The following is a 17,100-nucleotide window of genomic DNA, read 5'->3' as shown; positions in this document are numbered from 1 at the left end:
TTCTCGCTGTCACGACAACCCTCATCAGGAGTGTGTAGATACCTGGAGGCAAGCAAGCCTAATTGCAACTACACCCAACTAGTGTGCTGAGGCTTCTGCTGACATGCTCAGTCACACTAGGCTGTGAAGATATGCCTGCCGCTGCTCTACCCTGCATGAGGCCACGGAACTGACTGCGTTTGACACCAGGGGCAGATTCCATGATGGGTGCACCACTCAGAATGTTCCTGTGACGCGGACGCTGCAAGGCTGCTAGAAGCTGTGCCGAGGAGGAGACTGAATTACGTAAAACTCTCAGTAATAAATGAATGTTAATTTAATGCTGTCTCACTGATGTCTTGGGCGTGACACAGGTCTCACCACATCCTTTCTGGTTGACTGTCCTGAACCTTCATAGGGGGTCACATCCACTGAAACGCCGCACAGTGTTATCACCATCTAACAGAATTTGAAAGGGGCCTCATTATGGATCTCCATTTGGCCAGCTAGTCTAGTCGATGAATATCCAGATTTGCGAGGCATTCGGATGTGGCAGTCGCCTCATGATGGACTGGATGACAACGTGAGGGCAGGCATACTCATCGTCAAGGTTGTGCTCCACCATGACCGATCACCTCAAAGGAGGATCGTCGTAGTGCGGACCAAGCACATTGTAATCCTTTTGCATCTGCACCTGCCATCAGAGAACAAGTAATGTACTTCCTGCAACATTCTGTGTCATCCGACACCATTGGTCAGAGACTAGCAGCAGCCATACTAAATTATTATATTTCTATATGTAAGCTGCCGTTAACACAACAACACAAACGGCTGCGTTTGGAATGGTGCCGTGATCGTGAAGCACGGACTGCTGCTCAATGGCATTGAACTGTGTTCAGCGATGAATCGCGGTTCTGCACTGTCCTGGATAACCATTGTCGGCGAGTGTAGCGGCGACCTCAGAAAATGTATCATGCTTCAAATATTTTGGAGAGGCGCAACGGTGTTATTTGTGGTGTCATAGTGCGGGGAGCCATCGGATATCACTTCAGGTCACGTGTCTCAGTGATTGAGAGAACTCTGATGGCAGAAGGATATGACAAAGATATTCTGCGTCCTCATGTGTTAACCCCCACGCGATAATATCGTGGTGCCATTTTTCAACAGGACAATGTTTGTCCACTCACTGCACGCGTCTCTGTGAACTGTGTGCTTGATGATGAGGTACTCATGTGGGAAAGATACCCAGGTCTGTCCTCGATATAACATATGTGGGACCAGCACAGAAGTCGATTCCGTCCCATTCAATTCTGTATCCAGTATATCAAGAACCATCTGAGGGCTAGCTTGGTCAGGAGAAGTTACGACGGTTTTATAAATCCGTTCCTTACCAAATCAATGTATGCATCAAGGCCAGATAAAGTGCAACGTCACACTGATAAGAAGGCTCATGCTGCCAATTATGTGTAAATTTGACCCATCTTCGTAATCACCGAAGTAACATTACATATCTCCTCAGTTTCTTGAAGTTTCCTATCGTTTTCTCCCCTCTTCCGGGTGGTTCACTTGTTATTTCAGGCAGTGTATCTTGCGCACTTGAGCTTCTCCCGGTGTATAAAATGCCCAGACAGCTTATAGTACACAGCCGGGTGACGTTTCAACAACCGTAAAGTTGAAGATGTCACCTGCATTTCCGTAAATTGTTCGTAGGTGGAATAACTTTTTTTCGTAGCTGGTTCCTAAGGATGTCAATAATTCTGAGGGAATGTCGTCTACTCTAGGGGACTTGTTTCTAACAAGGGCTCTGTCAAATTCTTCGCCTAGTATCATATCTCCCATCTTATCTTCATTTGCTCCCTCTCTCTTATAAGCTCGACATAAATTGACTCATCCTAAACCAAAATTATCTTATCCAGTCTGACGTAATTATGATGTTAACAGCATTTATCTGTATTGTTTCCTTTGCTACAGACTTCAACACTCCTTTCACTCTACTAGACTGGATAGTTCGTCATTGACTTCAAGTGTATTCGGTACCATAAACGTAAAAAAACATTGTTTAATGTTTCATCACCAGTCACTGAGATACAACTTCATGATTTTAAGTTCTAGATGAAACATCAAGTTTATTTTCACGTTGGCTACATTCACATTCTACCGTCAGAATAAATCAAATGGTTCAAATGGCTCTGAGCACTATGGGACTCAACTGCTGTGGTCATAAGTCCCCTAGAACTTAGAACTACTTAAACCTAACTAACCTAAGGACAGCACACAACAGCCAGCCATCACGAGGCAGAGAAAATCTCTGACCCCGCCGGGAATCGAACCCGGGAACCCGGGCGTGGGAAGCGAGAACGCTACCGCACGACCACGAGATGCGGGCCGTCAGAATAAATGCATCATGTAAAATTGGAACAGTTTCACTTTACAATAGTATCTTGCATTTGCGCTTAACCATATAAATAAGAAACATGTGGGCGTCCCCATCTTTGAGGCCAGCTAATCTCCCTTCGTTAGCCGTACAAAATTTTTCTTATGTCTCACCACATATTGATTTACACGCCCCTGCGCAATTTTCACTGGCGCATACAACGAGCACAGGCGAGGTGAGCAGCTGCAGACCTCCAAGGAAACTAGCTGTCACTGCCACCATCGGGAGTCAACCAACAGCCTGTAACTGAATTTTAGGCTGTTTTAATTTTCTTAAAGATTAAGATTTGACGGGATCATTCTGATTACTGACTACATGATGAGAATGAGGATTGACAGAGAGCTACTCTTTTTCCGGGAAATGCGAGCTACGTCTCACATTGTCATAGACATTATTTGTCCTCCGTCGTCCACCACAGTATGTCCTGTAGGTCATACTTGCCCTGATGTTCTGCACAGCCTAATGCCTACTTCAATAGCGTGTGCTGAATCTTGATGTGATACCACCTGGAAGTGAACCCACTAACTTCTCTAAGAGTACCAGTTTCGTGACAATATGTGTATATTCATTTCATCTGTCAGAAGTTCCGTGCCAGCGTGGCCTGCAGTGGGTGCGGCTGAATTCACCTCAATCAATAGCCGCCACGAGTGGCTCGTCAGAATACATGTACGCGTGAATTCGCATTGTGCCAACAACATTAGCCTGCTTCTTTCTGTCCACCTCAGATACCGTTAATCACGCATTGGGTGCATCTGCTGCAACTGTCATCACAAGCATCAAAACGCTTAACATCAAGATAACAAGAGCGTTCGATTAGTATTTCTGGTCATTGCTGCAATTGCCTCTATCGTCCGTCGAAAAAATTATGAACCGAGGTTTCAGAATGTCACTAAACTTTTTTTATATTTCACTATCTGTACGTCGGCCTATAAAATATGGGTAGGACCGAACGTTAGGATTTGAATTTGGATTTCAGTAACTTTTTATTTCTACTGCATATTCAACATATCTCATTCAAAATGAAGTAAATAAGTCAACACATCACTCTTCCTGTCAGAGAAGACCTCTTTTTCGCAGTAATCTTTCCCCGCGAAGAAGAAAAAATGAGAACGGGAATTCGTATTTCATCAAAGTCTGAAGACCAAAAATGATGAACCAGATTTAGTTCTGTCAGATACTATTGCCTCTTATGACAAGACGAACATAGAGCAAGGAGAAATATCTACATATCTCCTAAAGGAATGATCTAACTGAAACATCCTTTTGTCCCTGGGCTTCCTAAGGCTGAGTACTTAAATAAGATATTCCATTACCTGCAACGCCCAAACCTGTCGCTGAAAAGTCTTGCTCTTGCCACCACATGTTCAAGAGGATGTAGTATCATACTAGGATGCAACTGGACTGATGGTTTGATGAATTCTGTAATATTTATGATATAGACTCATACTATCTTAAAAGACAATTTTTATTTCACTTTTCCTACTCCTCCTGAGTAATCAATTTCATCAGTATCTGTTTATAAGGAACGGAGTATAAAACAAGTATCATACATTTGGATCAATGACCATATTAAACTACCTCAATTGAAAGTGGATCAGACAGGCAAGACAGGCAAAAGTTACTAACATGCGAAGTCGCAGAGTAACTCCAGGGAATTGGAAAAGAAACAAAACCGTAGAGATAAAGACAAGACGCAGTTGGACGTTAACAAGAGGACTTGAAAGCAAAAGAAAGCTGTAGGTTTTCGGCGTATTAGAGATTTATGCAAGGCAGTAATTCGAGAGCAGTGATCCTCTAGCAGTGTTATTCGAGAGCGCGTAACGGACTTACCTGCTTTATGTACATAGTTGTATCCAGTATATGTCCCTTAACAGTTCTACAGCTACCTGTGTCCTACCAGGTCTTTCAATTCTTTTATCATAACAGAGCTGCAAATAATTGGTTCCTGACTGTTCTTCCAATACCTTTCGGCTGTATTTTGTTTAATTCATTTATGTAAAGCTAGAATCCATTTCCAGGGCGGGACATAGCTAAAACCATCACAGAGGCTCATCAAAGCAAACGTTGATCTGACGAAACGAAAATTTCTTTCAGGTAAAAAGGCGAAATACGCTAATGCAGGAAACAATTTCCAGAGAAGTGGCGAAAAGAATGTGCGTGGGGAGGAGATCATAAAAATCGCCCATGAAGAGCATTAGGGAGCTCATAATGTAAGGACTGAAGGATACAGGAGCTGCATCGAAAAAAGCTGGATTACGGTATTAGAAATCCATATACAAGAATTTCGGTGTGTTAGATTCTCTCGATAACCTTTCACTCGTCTACATGTTACTCTTTCTGAAAACGCCACCGTTGAAGACTAACGAAAACGTAAGTAGAGTCCGTACCTCTTACAGACTACAGTGAGCGGACAGCGCTCTCTTTTTAAAATTCCACCGGCCGCGACACACAGATACCGCAGCGTGCTACGAATGCCGTGGCGCGATTTGAGGGGGATGGGAATTGCTAATTTAATTAGCGTTAATAACACACCGACCTACCTCCGACGGATTTCAGTCTGCCAAGGAAAAAGAAAAGGAGCAGGCCGCGTCTCGAGGAGGAATTCAGTTAGAGTGTGTGTGAGGGAAATTTTTAATGTGTTTTATGTTTTATTCGGCGTGTCCGCGGAGCCGGGTGGGCGCGCGCCGCTGGGGTATTTTTAAGCGCTATTTGGCCAATTTCCACACTTTTGTCCACGAGCCGCGCGGCTTCTAACCCTCCCTCATCCCCTGTGCGCACTTTTTGTGTGTGTCGGAACGAGGACTATTGAATTGTTGGTGCGATTGTAGAGGGCGGCGCTTGCGTATGCAAGTCGCGCGCGCAGGCGGATGTGCCGCACATCTCAAGTTGTGGCGCGTCCCCCGCCGTCCGACGAGCCCGCTCCACTCGGCTCGCTCTGCTACGTTCATAAACAAATTCGCCTTAATTCTCTCCCCCGTTTTTGTTGCCCTTTGATTATTCTACGTTCGGGAGCTCTGAACCGTGAGAAGGCCTTACCGCGAAGTTATATTGCTGCCATCTGATAGGGAATCGCGCACAAAATGATTCACAATTTCATTGGGAAGCTTTCGGTCTTAAAGCTGAACTGTTATACCAAATGCGCCACGTGTCAGGTTTGTTCGAGTGTAAAGGTCTGAGTTATCGTTGTGTCATATTGAGGGTGAAACGCGTAAGGTGTAACACCACTTTTATATCGTGAACCGTACAAGATATCGAAAGGAGAGTGTCAAGGTAATGAAAAAACGAGTGCAGCACATCTGTTAATGTAGGTAGTAAAATGCCTATCAAAAGTATCCTATAAACGTGCTCAAATTGAAAGGTAAGGTGGCCGGAATATGTATTGCGGTTTAAACAGTGCCAGGTGGGTCTCTCTTACCAGGCAACAAGAATAACAATTTTGAAGTCGCGGTGTTTGTTAACTATGTGCAGAGCTGTGGATCCGCTTCCAAACAGTATGGTTTGCTTCATTTCTTTCGTAAATGATGCAAGGTGACTGTCTCTGCAAAATTTCGAAGAAATATTTCCATTTTGAAAACAAGAAATCACAATGATTCATGTAACCTATGGGAAGCAATAACAGAACTAAAAGAAAGACAATGTTAAAGTACGTGGCTATTTTAATGTGAAAAATCTTCTATTGACACTGCAACATGAATTACCTGAAACATGCAGCCTCGCGAGAACTCTTATGTCTAGTCTTTACAAATATTTTGATTTTCCCGAAAGTTGTTATGCAGTACGTCTTGTTTCGCAATGTTTGTAATGGCTCTTGCTCTTTTAAAAAAGAATTAGTTATTCTACAAAATCTCTTAGACATCGAATTGTAAAGCAAATATCCAGTTACAATGGAAGTTAATGCTATAACATAGAACGCAAATATTTGCATGGACATGGATAACTTTGTGAATCTTGCTTTAATTCTCTTTTTTGGAAGAGAGTTTTAATCTCGAATTGTTCGCTGTATTTTTAAAATAACCGAAAGTAATTTTCTCACAGTTCCCTATCTTAGCGTAAAACAATAATACAATAATTTTTACATGTCTACGTACTTCATCATCACTGCCTCGTCATCTTATACAGTTACTGAATGGAACTTGTTGTAGCATCAACCAATAGTCTCCGAGGAAGATTTCTTTTTCGTCTGCACATGTCTAGTCTAACTACACAGCGCAGTGAGGCGCTGATAAGAAACTGTAACGAAAGTTTCAAGCAGTGAAATCCAAAATACAACACACAAGATCTGTTTTGGGAATTTATGTATACGAAACTTTTCTACAAAACAAAGTATTTTTCTCTGAGTTTGCGATTACGTAAATCGAAAACGAACGAGAACAGAATTCATCAGTTGATATATAGCGAGGTTCATAATCTTAGTAGCAAAGATGTAACATACGACGGCCCAAAGAAACCAATAAGAACAAATGTAACTTATATTTCATTATTTCACTCTGCATCTGCCATAGATATTGTTATTGTAGCTTGCATTACGATATCCAGAATCGAAAAGTGTTTAGATTCTTTCTGCGTAAAAGCCCATATAATAATATTCGCATGAAAACTTTCCATCGTGTGACACGCCACCTCTCGTAGTACTTAGAAACTCATAAAAGTTTTCATTGAGCCTCTTCTCAGCATGATTCGTGACTTGTAGCCAGTGGAAGGAAGCACCTGTTTAATTTAAAACTACTATCAGTGTCTAGACGGGCGTTGTGGTTATTTTACTCGTAGAGCAATTTCTATTAACGTCTTCTGTTCATTTATTATTAGCTGCTCTCAGAAATCGAATCTTTCAAAAAAAACATACATCGACTCACGTCTTCTGCCGTAAATAATTCTGCTTTTGTGCTTATTTCATGCTCGTCCTCCCTTTTACTGTGAAATGAAATGGCTCCAGTGTGTTAAAGTCCTCCTTAGCGGTCATTTCTCGACGAAATAGGAAATAAATTCTGCGTTTTTCCTTTCATATAGATTCCACGTATAAAAATTATAGATGGTACGTGGATTTTATAGCTGCTTGACTATGGTGAAATAAGGACCGTAGGAGGGCTTTAAAAGATAAGGCCATGTCCATTTATTTACGTATTCACGTACAAAATATAATAAAATAATATAGTCAGCGGGGGCGGAATACTCTATTATAAGTACAAGAATAATTTTCAGACGACCGTTATCAAATACTTTCGACTATCGTTATCCAAAAACTGTACAAAAAAATCTCGAGATGTGGAAAGGCAATCTTAGCACTACTTCCTGTTTCTGGTTGTCGTCGAATAACGCCATACGACGCATAATGCTAGTTAAGCAAACTCCGAGAACATTCTGTGGTCAACACTTCAACTAATCAGTGATTGTACTTCCCTGTGATGATTAAGTGTTGTTTCATCTATTACCATTGATCAAAAGAAGAATCTGCGTCCAGCGAGAGGCAAAAAATGAAAAAAAATACGATATAAGTTTAATGTAATGTTTAATACAAACGGGGAAAAATAGTTTTTGTGAAGACCCAGCTGATGACCTATGCAGAGCTATATACTCAAATAGCAGAAAGAATGTTGGATTCTATGCCTTTTGTTGTGCCCACAAGATGCAACATGAACTCATTTCTGTTACTGGAAAACATAGACTACTGCGCTTAACCACATTACTTCTCATGTGTACTTTACTATGGCTCACAGTAAAAAATTTACAATGGTTTTATAACTTTTCAAAGTTTTTATTCAAAAAATACTAGATCTTCTTCATTTAGTATTTCTCAGAGTCAGTGCAAAATGAATCTGAGTTATGATATATCTCGTTTGATACGGCATTTCAGATATTGCAGTTGACTGCTCAGTGTACTTAGAAGGTGCAGAGTTATAGAACTAAAGATGAACTAGAGGCAAAATGTGAACCAGGTACCCTGAAAACACAAATTTCCCACGACACTGTCAGAATATATATGGCATAGCACTCAAAATCGATATTCGTGCACATGTTTCATTACTGTTGCGTGCTGTCTCCAATGCTGATATCCTTATCAATTAGAACTAGCCCAAATGGCTCGCTCCACCATCATCCGTAACTTTTCTTGATCTATCAACATGACCCAATATTTCGCAACATTGCGTTCAATCATGCAACTAAATTATGAATCCGAAAATCTTAGTGAATTGATTTAAATTGACCTTGAAAGAAATTTGAAATACTAGTCTGGAGAGGCGTCCTCACACTAAAAGAAGGATACAGAGTTGATATGAGCACCAGCTAAAGCAAGCATTAGATAGTTTGGATAGAACAATATATACACTTACCTAATCTAGTTTATGGCTACTTTTGGCACCCAAAACGCCCTAATTGCTACTGGGAACCCATGCACGTACATACCGGAAGGTGATTGATGGGATTTTATATCATTTCCACACCGTAACTATTCTGCTTTCTTGCGTAATGCTGTAGGAGGATCTCAAAACCGACGAGTTCGGAGGACAACCTGTCACTCGCTTCTCATCTTCATCAAAAAGATCTTAGACATTCCCAACCGCGTGACAGTAACGATCATTATCTTGGAAGACACAATTCCCTCTGATTGAATATGATCACCTTAAATCGTTCCATAGACATTAGCAGTTGACTTTCTTTACAGTCAAAAGATCTACAGAAAATCACGATATTGCCACCGAAACCATTACAGAACTGCTACCATGCCTCTCACCCAGAAAATGTCTGGATTTCTCTCTCTCTCTCTCTCTCTTACCTCATCATTAAAATAAAATGACATTACAACGCTTACGCGGTCATTACAGTCACAAACATATCCTGCAGTGTGTAAGATCGTATAAGTATGTATGTCAGATTACATTGCTTGCCTTCATTGGTTGATAATTCATGTTCTACGTTCCTTGTACCATTAAAACTTCTTCTTTGCATTCGTACTGTTAATAGAATGTTTGACAGTTGCTGTTCACTCGTTAACATTTTATTTACGCAGTTGTGATACTGCAGTTTGCTTTGAAATGTTTTTGCTGGTACGTTCTGTTCTAAATTAATGTTAAGTCAGTCATGTTCCTGGCAGTAGTCTTCTTATTCGAAGTAAGAATCCTCTTTTGATCCTCTACTCTTTCGCTAAGTTTTGTTTTTCATATAGCATTGTCTTTAACCGACGAAGTTTACCAAACTAGTCTGTATATTATCTTGGCATTATTGAAAGCAGTTATACGCTACATACTAATAGTAGACAGGCAGTCGTTGTCACAGATGCACCAACTATATGGTTACCAAGAGTATGACCTCGATGAATAATGCCTGAAACTATGACAGATCAACACGATACAAACGTACGAGTATCACAGATGTTGTGGCGGTTCAGACAACATCCAGAAGTACTAAAGTACAGGGGGAAAGCAAAGAATGTCACTTCATAACTGGCACGTTAGTGAACAATCTTGAGAAGTGTGTTTGTATCGCTTATCTCACACATTCCGTAGCCGAGGTTGCTAAAGCATACCTGAGCGATGACGGTCGATACTGAGGTCGAATTCTGGTCGCGGAACATATTTTCGCCATCAGTATTTGACTAGCAAGTGGAGGAGAGGCTAGTGACGTAAAGTTCTTTATCACCAGTTTTTGTGCGCCAATGTCTTGAGTTTAATTCGAAACATTTTTAGTTTGTGTCATAAACTGAGGGCGTGTGACACTATTGATGACGATCCGTCCGTTTGATGGGGACGTTAAGATCGGCTGCCCCCTTGCTGCTATGTGAGACAAGTACGCAAGATGCCGGGATCGCATTTCAAACACACTCTCTCTCTCTTACCTATCATTAAAATAAAATGATACTACAACGCTTACACGCTCATTACAGTCACCTACACACAACAGATACGCTTAAGGGGAGACAACACTCAAAACTTTAACTTTTCTTCAACTTTGCTGATTTCAACCGAATTTTAAAATCATGTCTATCACGTAAAGATGTAGCAATACCTAAGCTTTCAAGTCCATAACTTCAATAGTTTTTGAGTTCTAAAATTTCAATATGATTTTAATGGTGTTTTTGGAAACAACTTTCGGTACTCAGACCTCAGTTTTCACGTTCCAGATTTTTTAGTTACATTCACAAGACATTTTTTTCGACAGTTCTGTGCATTCATTTGATGAGAAATTTTTTTTCAGTATTTTTCTCAAGTTTCAAACTTAAATTTTCTTTAATTATTAGTACATAAATATGATAATAAGAAAGATAACTACATTTTCGATAATATGACTGCATAGTAGTATGCATATACCTGAAGATTACTACATTTCATTGAGATTGGTTAATATTTAGGATAAAAAGAGGGCATTGAACTAAGAAAAACAAACTCACGGGAAAATGGATTTGAAAATGTTATTAAAAATGAATACTCGTACAAGACACATACCCATTAAAATTCACCAGCACCATACGTTTTCCCTTCCTGCTCCAGTAAGGCTTCTTCTTTTGTGTTTTCAAGATCAAGTTAGCCTCTTCCTTTAGTTTTTCGTCCTTCAGGCAGCATCTTGTGGCCTGCTTGATCCGTCATTGATCTCTAAACAAGCAGATCTTGTTCTGGGAAGATGACAAAACAGTACTGCTGTTTTCAATCTTTAAATACCCCATACTGTACAGAGAAACAGCTTCTAGAAGACTCAAACGTGTTTTCTTTTTCTTTTCTTGTTTTCTTTGGGACACTAGAACCAAATGATACTGCGCCAACTTTCATTTGCATTTTGTGTCTTGCCGTCAGTGCATCTTGTCAGCAGTGAATCAGATGCAAGTCTCTGACAGACAGGTACTATCTTGACAACATTGAAAGATGTGGTGCTCTTGTAATTCGAATAGAGACAAATCGTTTTTGGACCTGAGAGTAAATACTCTGAAGATGTGAAATAGGCAATCAAATTTTTTCGAAAAAAACTGTTGTTTTAGGCACAATCTTCAGGCATCGCGTGGCAGCAAACCGTTTCACCTTAGAGGCTGAACAACATTGGTTCTCCTTGTGACGTATGCTATACGACTCTCTCTCTCTTTACGTGGATATTCTTACTGTTCTGACCAGCTGCTGTATATACTCGTATGATTCCTTTCATGTCAGCTTATAACTTGACTGTCATTTCTCGTTCGGTTGCAGTGATCAACAAGGGGCAGGTGATGACGCAGTATTACAGGTTAATGAACAAGAGCGGAGGCTACACGTGGGTGCAAACGTGCGCCACCGTCGTCTGCAACTCGAAGAACGCAGACGAGCAGAACATCATCTGCGTCAACTACATTATCAGCGGACGCGAGTACGAGAACGTGGTGATGGACTGCTGCCAGATGGACGACGCCGTATCGCAGACAGTCAAGAGAGAGGACAACGACCCCGAGAACCCCTCTCCCGACGCCGACAGGCCCGGCGGTACGTTGCAGACACTCGCAGCTGTCTTTACAGTCTAAGCTTCGCTTCTCAGTATGTGTTTTCAGCTCCCTATTAGTCTCACAACACCCTTCCAGGAAGGAAAATTTATGCAGCATGCCACCCTTGCAGACATACTGCTCCATGTCCTCCTCTGTTTACTTCAGCAAGTAGTCAGAGTGGAAGAGAATTTTACCGACAAACTTTCAGATATATAGTCTGTAACATTGTTATTAGGTAACAAAGATTAATCATTCCTTACGTACTGTCTGGTCTGATACCGACGTGCTGCACAGGCATGTCATTGAGAAGCGTGGTAGATGTCTACTAACGGAAGGAAGGAAGATTTGGGTTTAACGCCGAGGGCATTAGAGGCGGAGCACAAGATCGGAATGTTGGAGAGATTACGGAGGAAATTGGCCATGCTCCTTAAAAGGAATCACTCTGGGGTTTGCCTGGAGTGATTTAGGGAAATCAAGGAAAATCTAAGTCTGAATGGTCCGACGCGGATTTGAACTGGCATCCTCCAGAATGTGAGTCTGTTGTGCTAACCATTGCACCTGCACTAATAGATGATAAGGAAGATAAATTTTATGCTCGCCATTTCTGACATCTGTACTGTTACCTCATGAAATCGTAATTGCATTAGAGAAGAGAAAAATCAAAGAACTGTGCCATCAATAAAACAACCCTGGCGTAAAACAGACAGTCCTACGTGTACTGATGCTCCATACACATAGCAACAGCTGTTCAAAATGTTAACTTACAACATCGCGACAAACTGTATAGACAGTCCTGCGAGCAGCAGAAATTTGTTTTCATACCTAGCAATCAGGCCAATAGAAGCGTTGAGACGAACCTCGTACACAAATCTGTTCACACCATCTTAGGAACAAATGGTCGTCAGTGCCATATCACTCAAAGGGATGCGAAGCAGGATATTCCCTAACACAACCTGGTAAGCTTGCGGCCAGTACTGCATACTGAAACGGTCTAGGCAATGGTACTATAATACCAAAAGTAAAAAAAAGGTGAAATAGTCGAAGATAAACCCAATTAATTTGTAATGAGTCGTAGGACATCATCATATACTTATACTAAAACGGACAGAAATGGCCTATGAATAACTTTTGAATGTATGTCAGTAGAGTTCACTCTCTCTTGCGAAACGACGAGAAAACCGGTATGAGTAGATGTGTTCATATAGGACCTGAGCAATAGATGTTAATTACCTCCCCATTCTTGAAAATTGCAGAAAAATGCAGGACAATGTACACTGTTTCACACCATACGCTTCGGTGAATGTGAACCTACACTAGTAACCTCAACATGATTCAATTTCAAGGATGGTACCCCTAGATACAATGTTTTAAGGAATTCCGTGTACTTTGTCATATTCTATATTAGCGTTAAAATATACCTCTGGTAACACAATAGAGAAATACGTTGCAGAGGTGTTCATTCATTATCAAAACCTGGCGCTATAATAAGAACCCTTTTTAGTACTGTCTTAGAATCACCCAATATTACAAAATTTCCCACAAAAAATTGACTTTTTAAAACAGTTTATAATCACCGTGAGTTTGGGATTATATCCCTTGCAGCATCCGCTTATAATTCTAACTTGTTAATGTGCAAATTTCTCGATCCATTAGCCTCTTTGCAAGTGTGAAAATGTGATCCTAACGAATGTTAGAATCTCTTAATCTAGGTTAGGTATCAGTGACGGCACACTTACAGGATCGATGAGGAGTAGGTAAATAATAAAGTAATCAAACAGTTTATAAAAATCGAGATTAATATTAACACTATCACACCAAAATTTTGATTGTTCTAAAATCGAAGAAAATCAGGCTACCATACATCAAATTTGACACAATTGAAATAATAATCAGACAAGTCCTGTTATTTAGAGACCGTATTCACAAAAACAGCAGATGCTGGAGATAAAAAAGAATTACAACTGCAAAATATTGTTTAATGAAAAGAGAAACTGTTAGGAAAGAAATTACTCAGTGTGGAAGGGAAGAGAGAGCGTATCATGGCGTTTGTGTGGAATATGCTGCTCTATGGTGGTTGAAGCTTGATTTAAAGGCGATCGAGATGTGATTGTGAGAAAACTAAGGATGGTCTGTTATGAAAATATGCGAAGAGGATCTGCACTGAAGTGACTTTAAAATAGTTAAAGAAGGAAGTAACTTCTATGGCTACTTTTCAAGAGACGAAGACCAAATTTTTATTCATTTTTTATAAACAGTATTTCTTACAAATATTTTAGGAGGAAAAATCAGAGGTAAGAAGAACAGCAAGATATAATCAAAAAAATACTGGACGAAACAATAATTTTACGTTATTAAGAAATGAAAGGAACAGAACAAAGCAGAGAGGAATGGTTTCAACACGGCATGGCCTTTAGGTGACTGAAATAAAGAAAAACAAGGAAACTCAAATTTAATATGATATATAATTAATTTCAAATTCTCCGCTTTATTTACATTTAAAACTGTGTGCATCGTTGGTTACGCAGCCGTTTCAGTTTGTTGTCAGGCTCCAGTAGTGCAGTGATAACTACGCTCAAGGGGGCCGGGGCCTGAGTGACAGTAATGACACGTCGGCCATTATGTGCCGCCTGTACTTGGAGTCGAGTCACAAATGTAATTTCCGTCCGCGGATCATGCTGTAACAGAGAAGCCACATGGTCTTAATCTCGACCCACCCTGCTTGATTTGCATATCGGAACCGAATGCATTAGAAGACGCCCCTTTCCACAATACGCATTTAACCTGCTTCTCTCCTTGTAGTTGATATAACGTGAATTTAGCTTAAACTTAAATGAGAACTACTTGCTAGTTGATGAGTATCACATGACTGAGATACTGTTCTCATTTCTGCTATTTCTCAATACTTTCATCTTTCTTCGACTTACTCTAAACCCACAGTCTGTACTCATTGGACTGCTCATTCCAGTCAGCAGGTCATGTAATTCTTCTTCACTTTCATTGAGGATAGCAGTGTCATCAGCGAATCTTATCATTGGTATCCTTTCACCATGAATTTTAATTCCACTCTATCGTTATAGTTTACCCGTATTTTTCTCAGAATTTCGCACATCTTGCACCATTTGACATCTAATGGAAAAGTGCTCATAGTTCTTAATGTATGCTTTTTACTGCTCATATTACTAGACACTATTGTCTTGTTTTGGTCGGTACTACCGCCTCTGAAAGATTGTCGGTGGAGGTATAGTTCGCCCTATTTCTCCTGACATGGCATTCGAACAAATGTAAGTTCCTGATTCGCTTCTAAAGTGTGTCTGTCCGCTAAGAGATAGTTATTCTAAACGTTTTCCTCTTGAAAATCACTCTGTTCATTTACTGGGATAGTAGTCTGCACATGCAGTGCACCTGCTTAATAGACTCAGCTAGTTCGGTGAAATCGCGTTGTCCAAGGGCCAGGGAATTTAATAAAAAGACGCCTACCGACGCCAGGGAGCGTCAGCGAACATTTTTCCTCTAACAGAAGCCGTCTCCCACGATATAACCTATCAGTCCTAGACGTTAGTTGCAAAGACTTCGAAATCCCATGAATGCTATCTTATCAAAAGTATCCGCACACCTATTAGTGGACATTAATGTGGGATGTGTCCACCCTTCGCCTTTATGACGGCTCGCACTCTGCTCAGGATTTAATGAAATGAGCTACGGCATTGCTGGCCGGGAGGCAAGTGCAAGTCTTATTGCAGTCGACGCCACATTGGGCGACTTGCGTGCCAGTGACGAGGATGAAATGATGATGACAACACAATACCCAGTCCACGAGCGGAGAAAATCTCCAACCCGGTCGGGAATCGAACCCGGGCCCCCTGCATGGGAAGCAAGCACGTTACCACACAGCTAAGCAGGTGGACCCTTTTAATGACGTGTATGAGTGTCTGTTCAGGAAAGGCAGTCCTTTCATCCTCAGGAGCCGAAAACAGATAAGGTAGTGATGTAGCATGTTGAGGTCTGGAACGAAGTTGACGCTCTAACTCATTCCAGAAGTGTTCCATTGGTATCAGGTCGGGGCTCTGGACAGGCTAGTCCATTTCAGGAATTTTATTGCCCACAAACCATTGCCTTACCAATGTTACTTTATGGCAGGTTGCATTGTCCTCATGAGTCAATCATCGTGTCCGAATTGTTCCTCTACTGTACGAAATACACAGTGCGATAAAATGTGTTAATGTCCTTATGTACTTAGCGTTGTCTTATGCGCAATAACGGGGCCACACTGTGTCAAAGAGAAAGACTCCTATGCATAACATCGCCTCCTCTGTACTTCACTGCTGGCACTGCACATGATGGCGGCTAAAGCGCTCCAGGCATTTGCCAAACCCAAGACCTTTCGTCGAACTGTCATAGGGTATAGGGTGGTTCATCACGCCAGATCACTCGTTTCCATCCACTGTCCAGTGGCGTCCCTCTTTACACCGCCTCAAGAGCCACTTAGCACTGATTACATGATGTGTGGCTTGTGAGAAGCTGCTGGACCATTGTCGCCCTCCCCCCTCCCATTTTTTTAACTCCCTACGCACAGTCAGTGTTCTAGCTAGACTGCTGATAGCCTTTGAGATTCACGAATGATTACTTCCGATGATTTCATGCATTTTTTTACTACCACTCTGCAATGCTCGGCAGTCCCTGTCTGTCAGTACACGAGATCTACCTGCTCTTGGTTTAGCTTTGGCTCTTGCTTCTCGTTTTCACTTTACGAGCATATCACCAACAGTCGGCCTGGCCGCCGTTAGGAGGACTGAAACGTCCGAAGTGGTTTTGATATTCAGGTGATATCCAAAAAAAAAAAAAAAAAAAATTCCACGATCGAAGACACTGAGCCCTGCTGACTGACCCATTCTGATCGCAGTGCTTCTTTACTGACAACACTTCACTCCCCGCTTCGTTTTACACTGGCAGATCCGTCTCTCGTGGCATTTAGTGGGCAGTTGCATAGTTCATAAGGGTCTCCACATACTTTTGATTAGTTAGTGTATCTGCTGCTAGCCGATCTTTGAAATTGTACAATATCGTAACGAAGCGGCAGCAAGGGCTCTGTTGTTGAACATGAGCGAGATGTGTAGGCAGCAGCTGTGTGAACCAAAGCACACTACTGCCAATAAACCATGCTATTGATAGACGTATTTTCTTCTTCTTCTTATTCTTCTTTTTAAGGAAGGATAGGAAGATAGAAGTCATTCGCAATCCCATTGGTATTTTA

At 41.2% G+C, this 17,100-nt stretch overlaps 1 protein-coding gene across 1 annotated transcript in view; it reads left to right on the top strand.

Moving 5' to 3' along the window:
- LOC126249335 (protein trachealess-like) overlaps positions 1 to 17,100 on the top strand; it is a 330,727-nt gene that overhangs the window by 269,732 nt on the left and 43,895 nt on the right. The window contains exon 9 of the mRNA XM_049950991.1: positions 11,581 to 11,850. Coding sequence (XP_049806948.1) covers positions 11,581 to 11,850 — 270 coding nt within the window. The remainder of the gene's footprint in view (positions 1 to 11,580; positions 11,851 to 17,100) is intronic.

The sequence above is a fragment of the Schistocerca nitens genome, chromosome 3 (genome assembly GCF_023898315.1).
Source record: "Schistocerca nitens isolate TAMUIC-IGC-003100 chromosome 3, iqSchNite1.1, whole genome shotgun sequence".
NCBI lineage: Eukaryota > Metazoa > Arthropoda > Insecta > Orthoptera > Acrididae > Schistocerca > Schistocerca nitens.
This window is presented reverse-complemented; position numbering and strand designations above follow the sequence as displayed.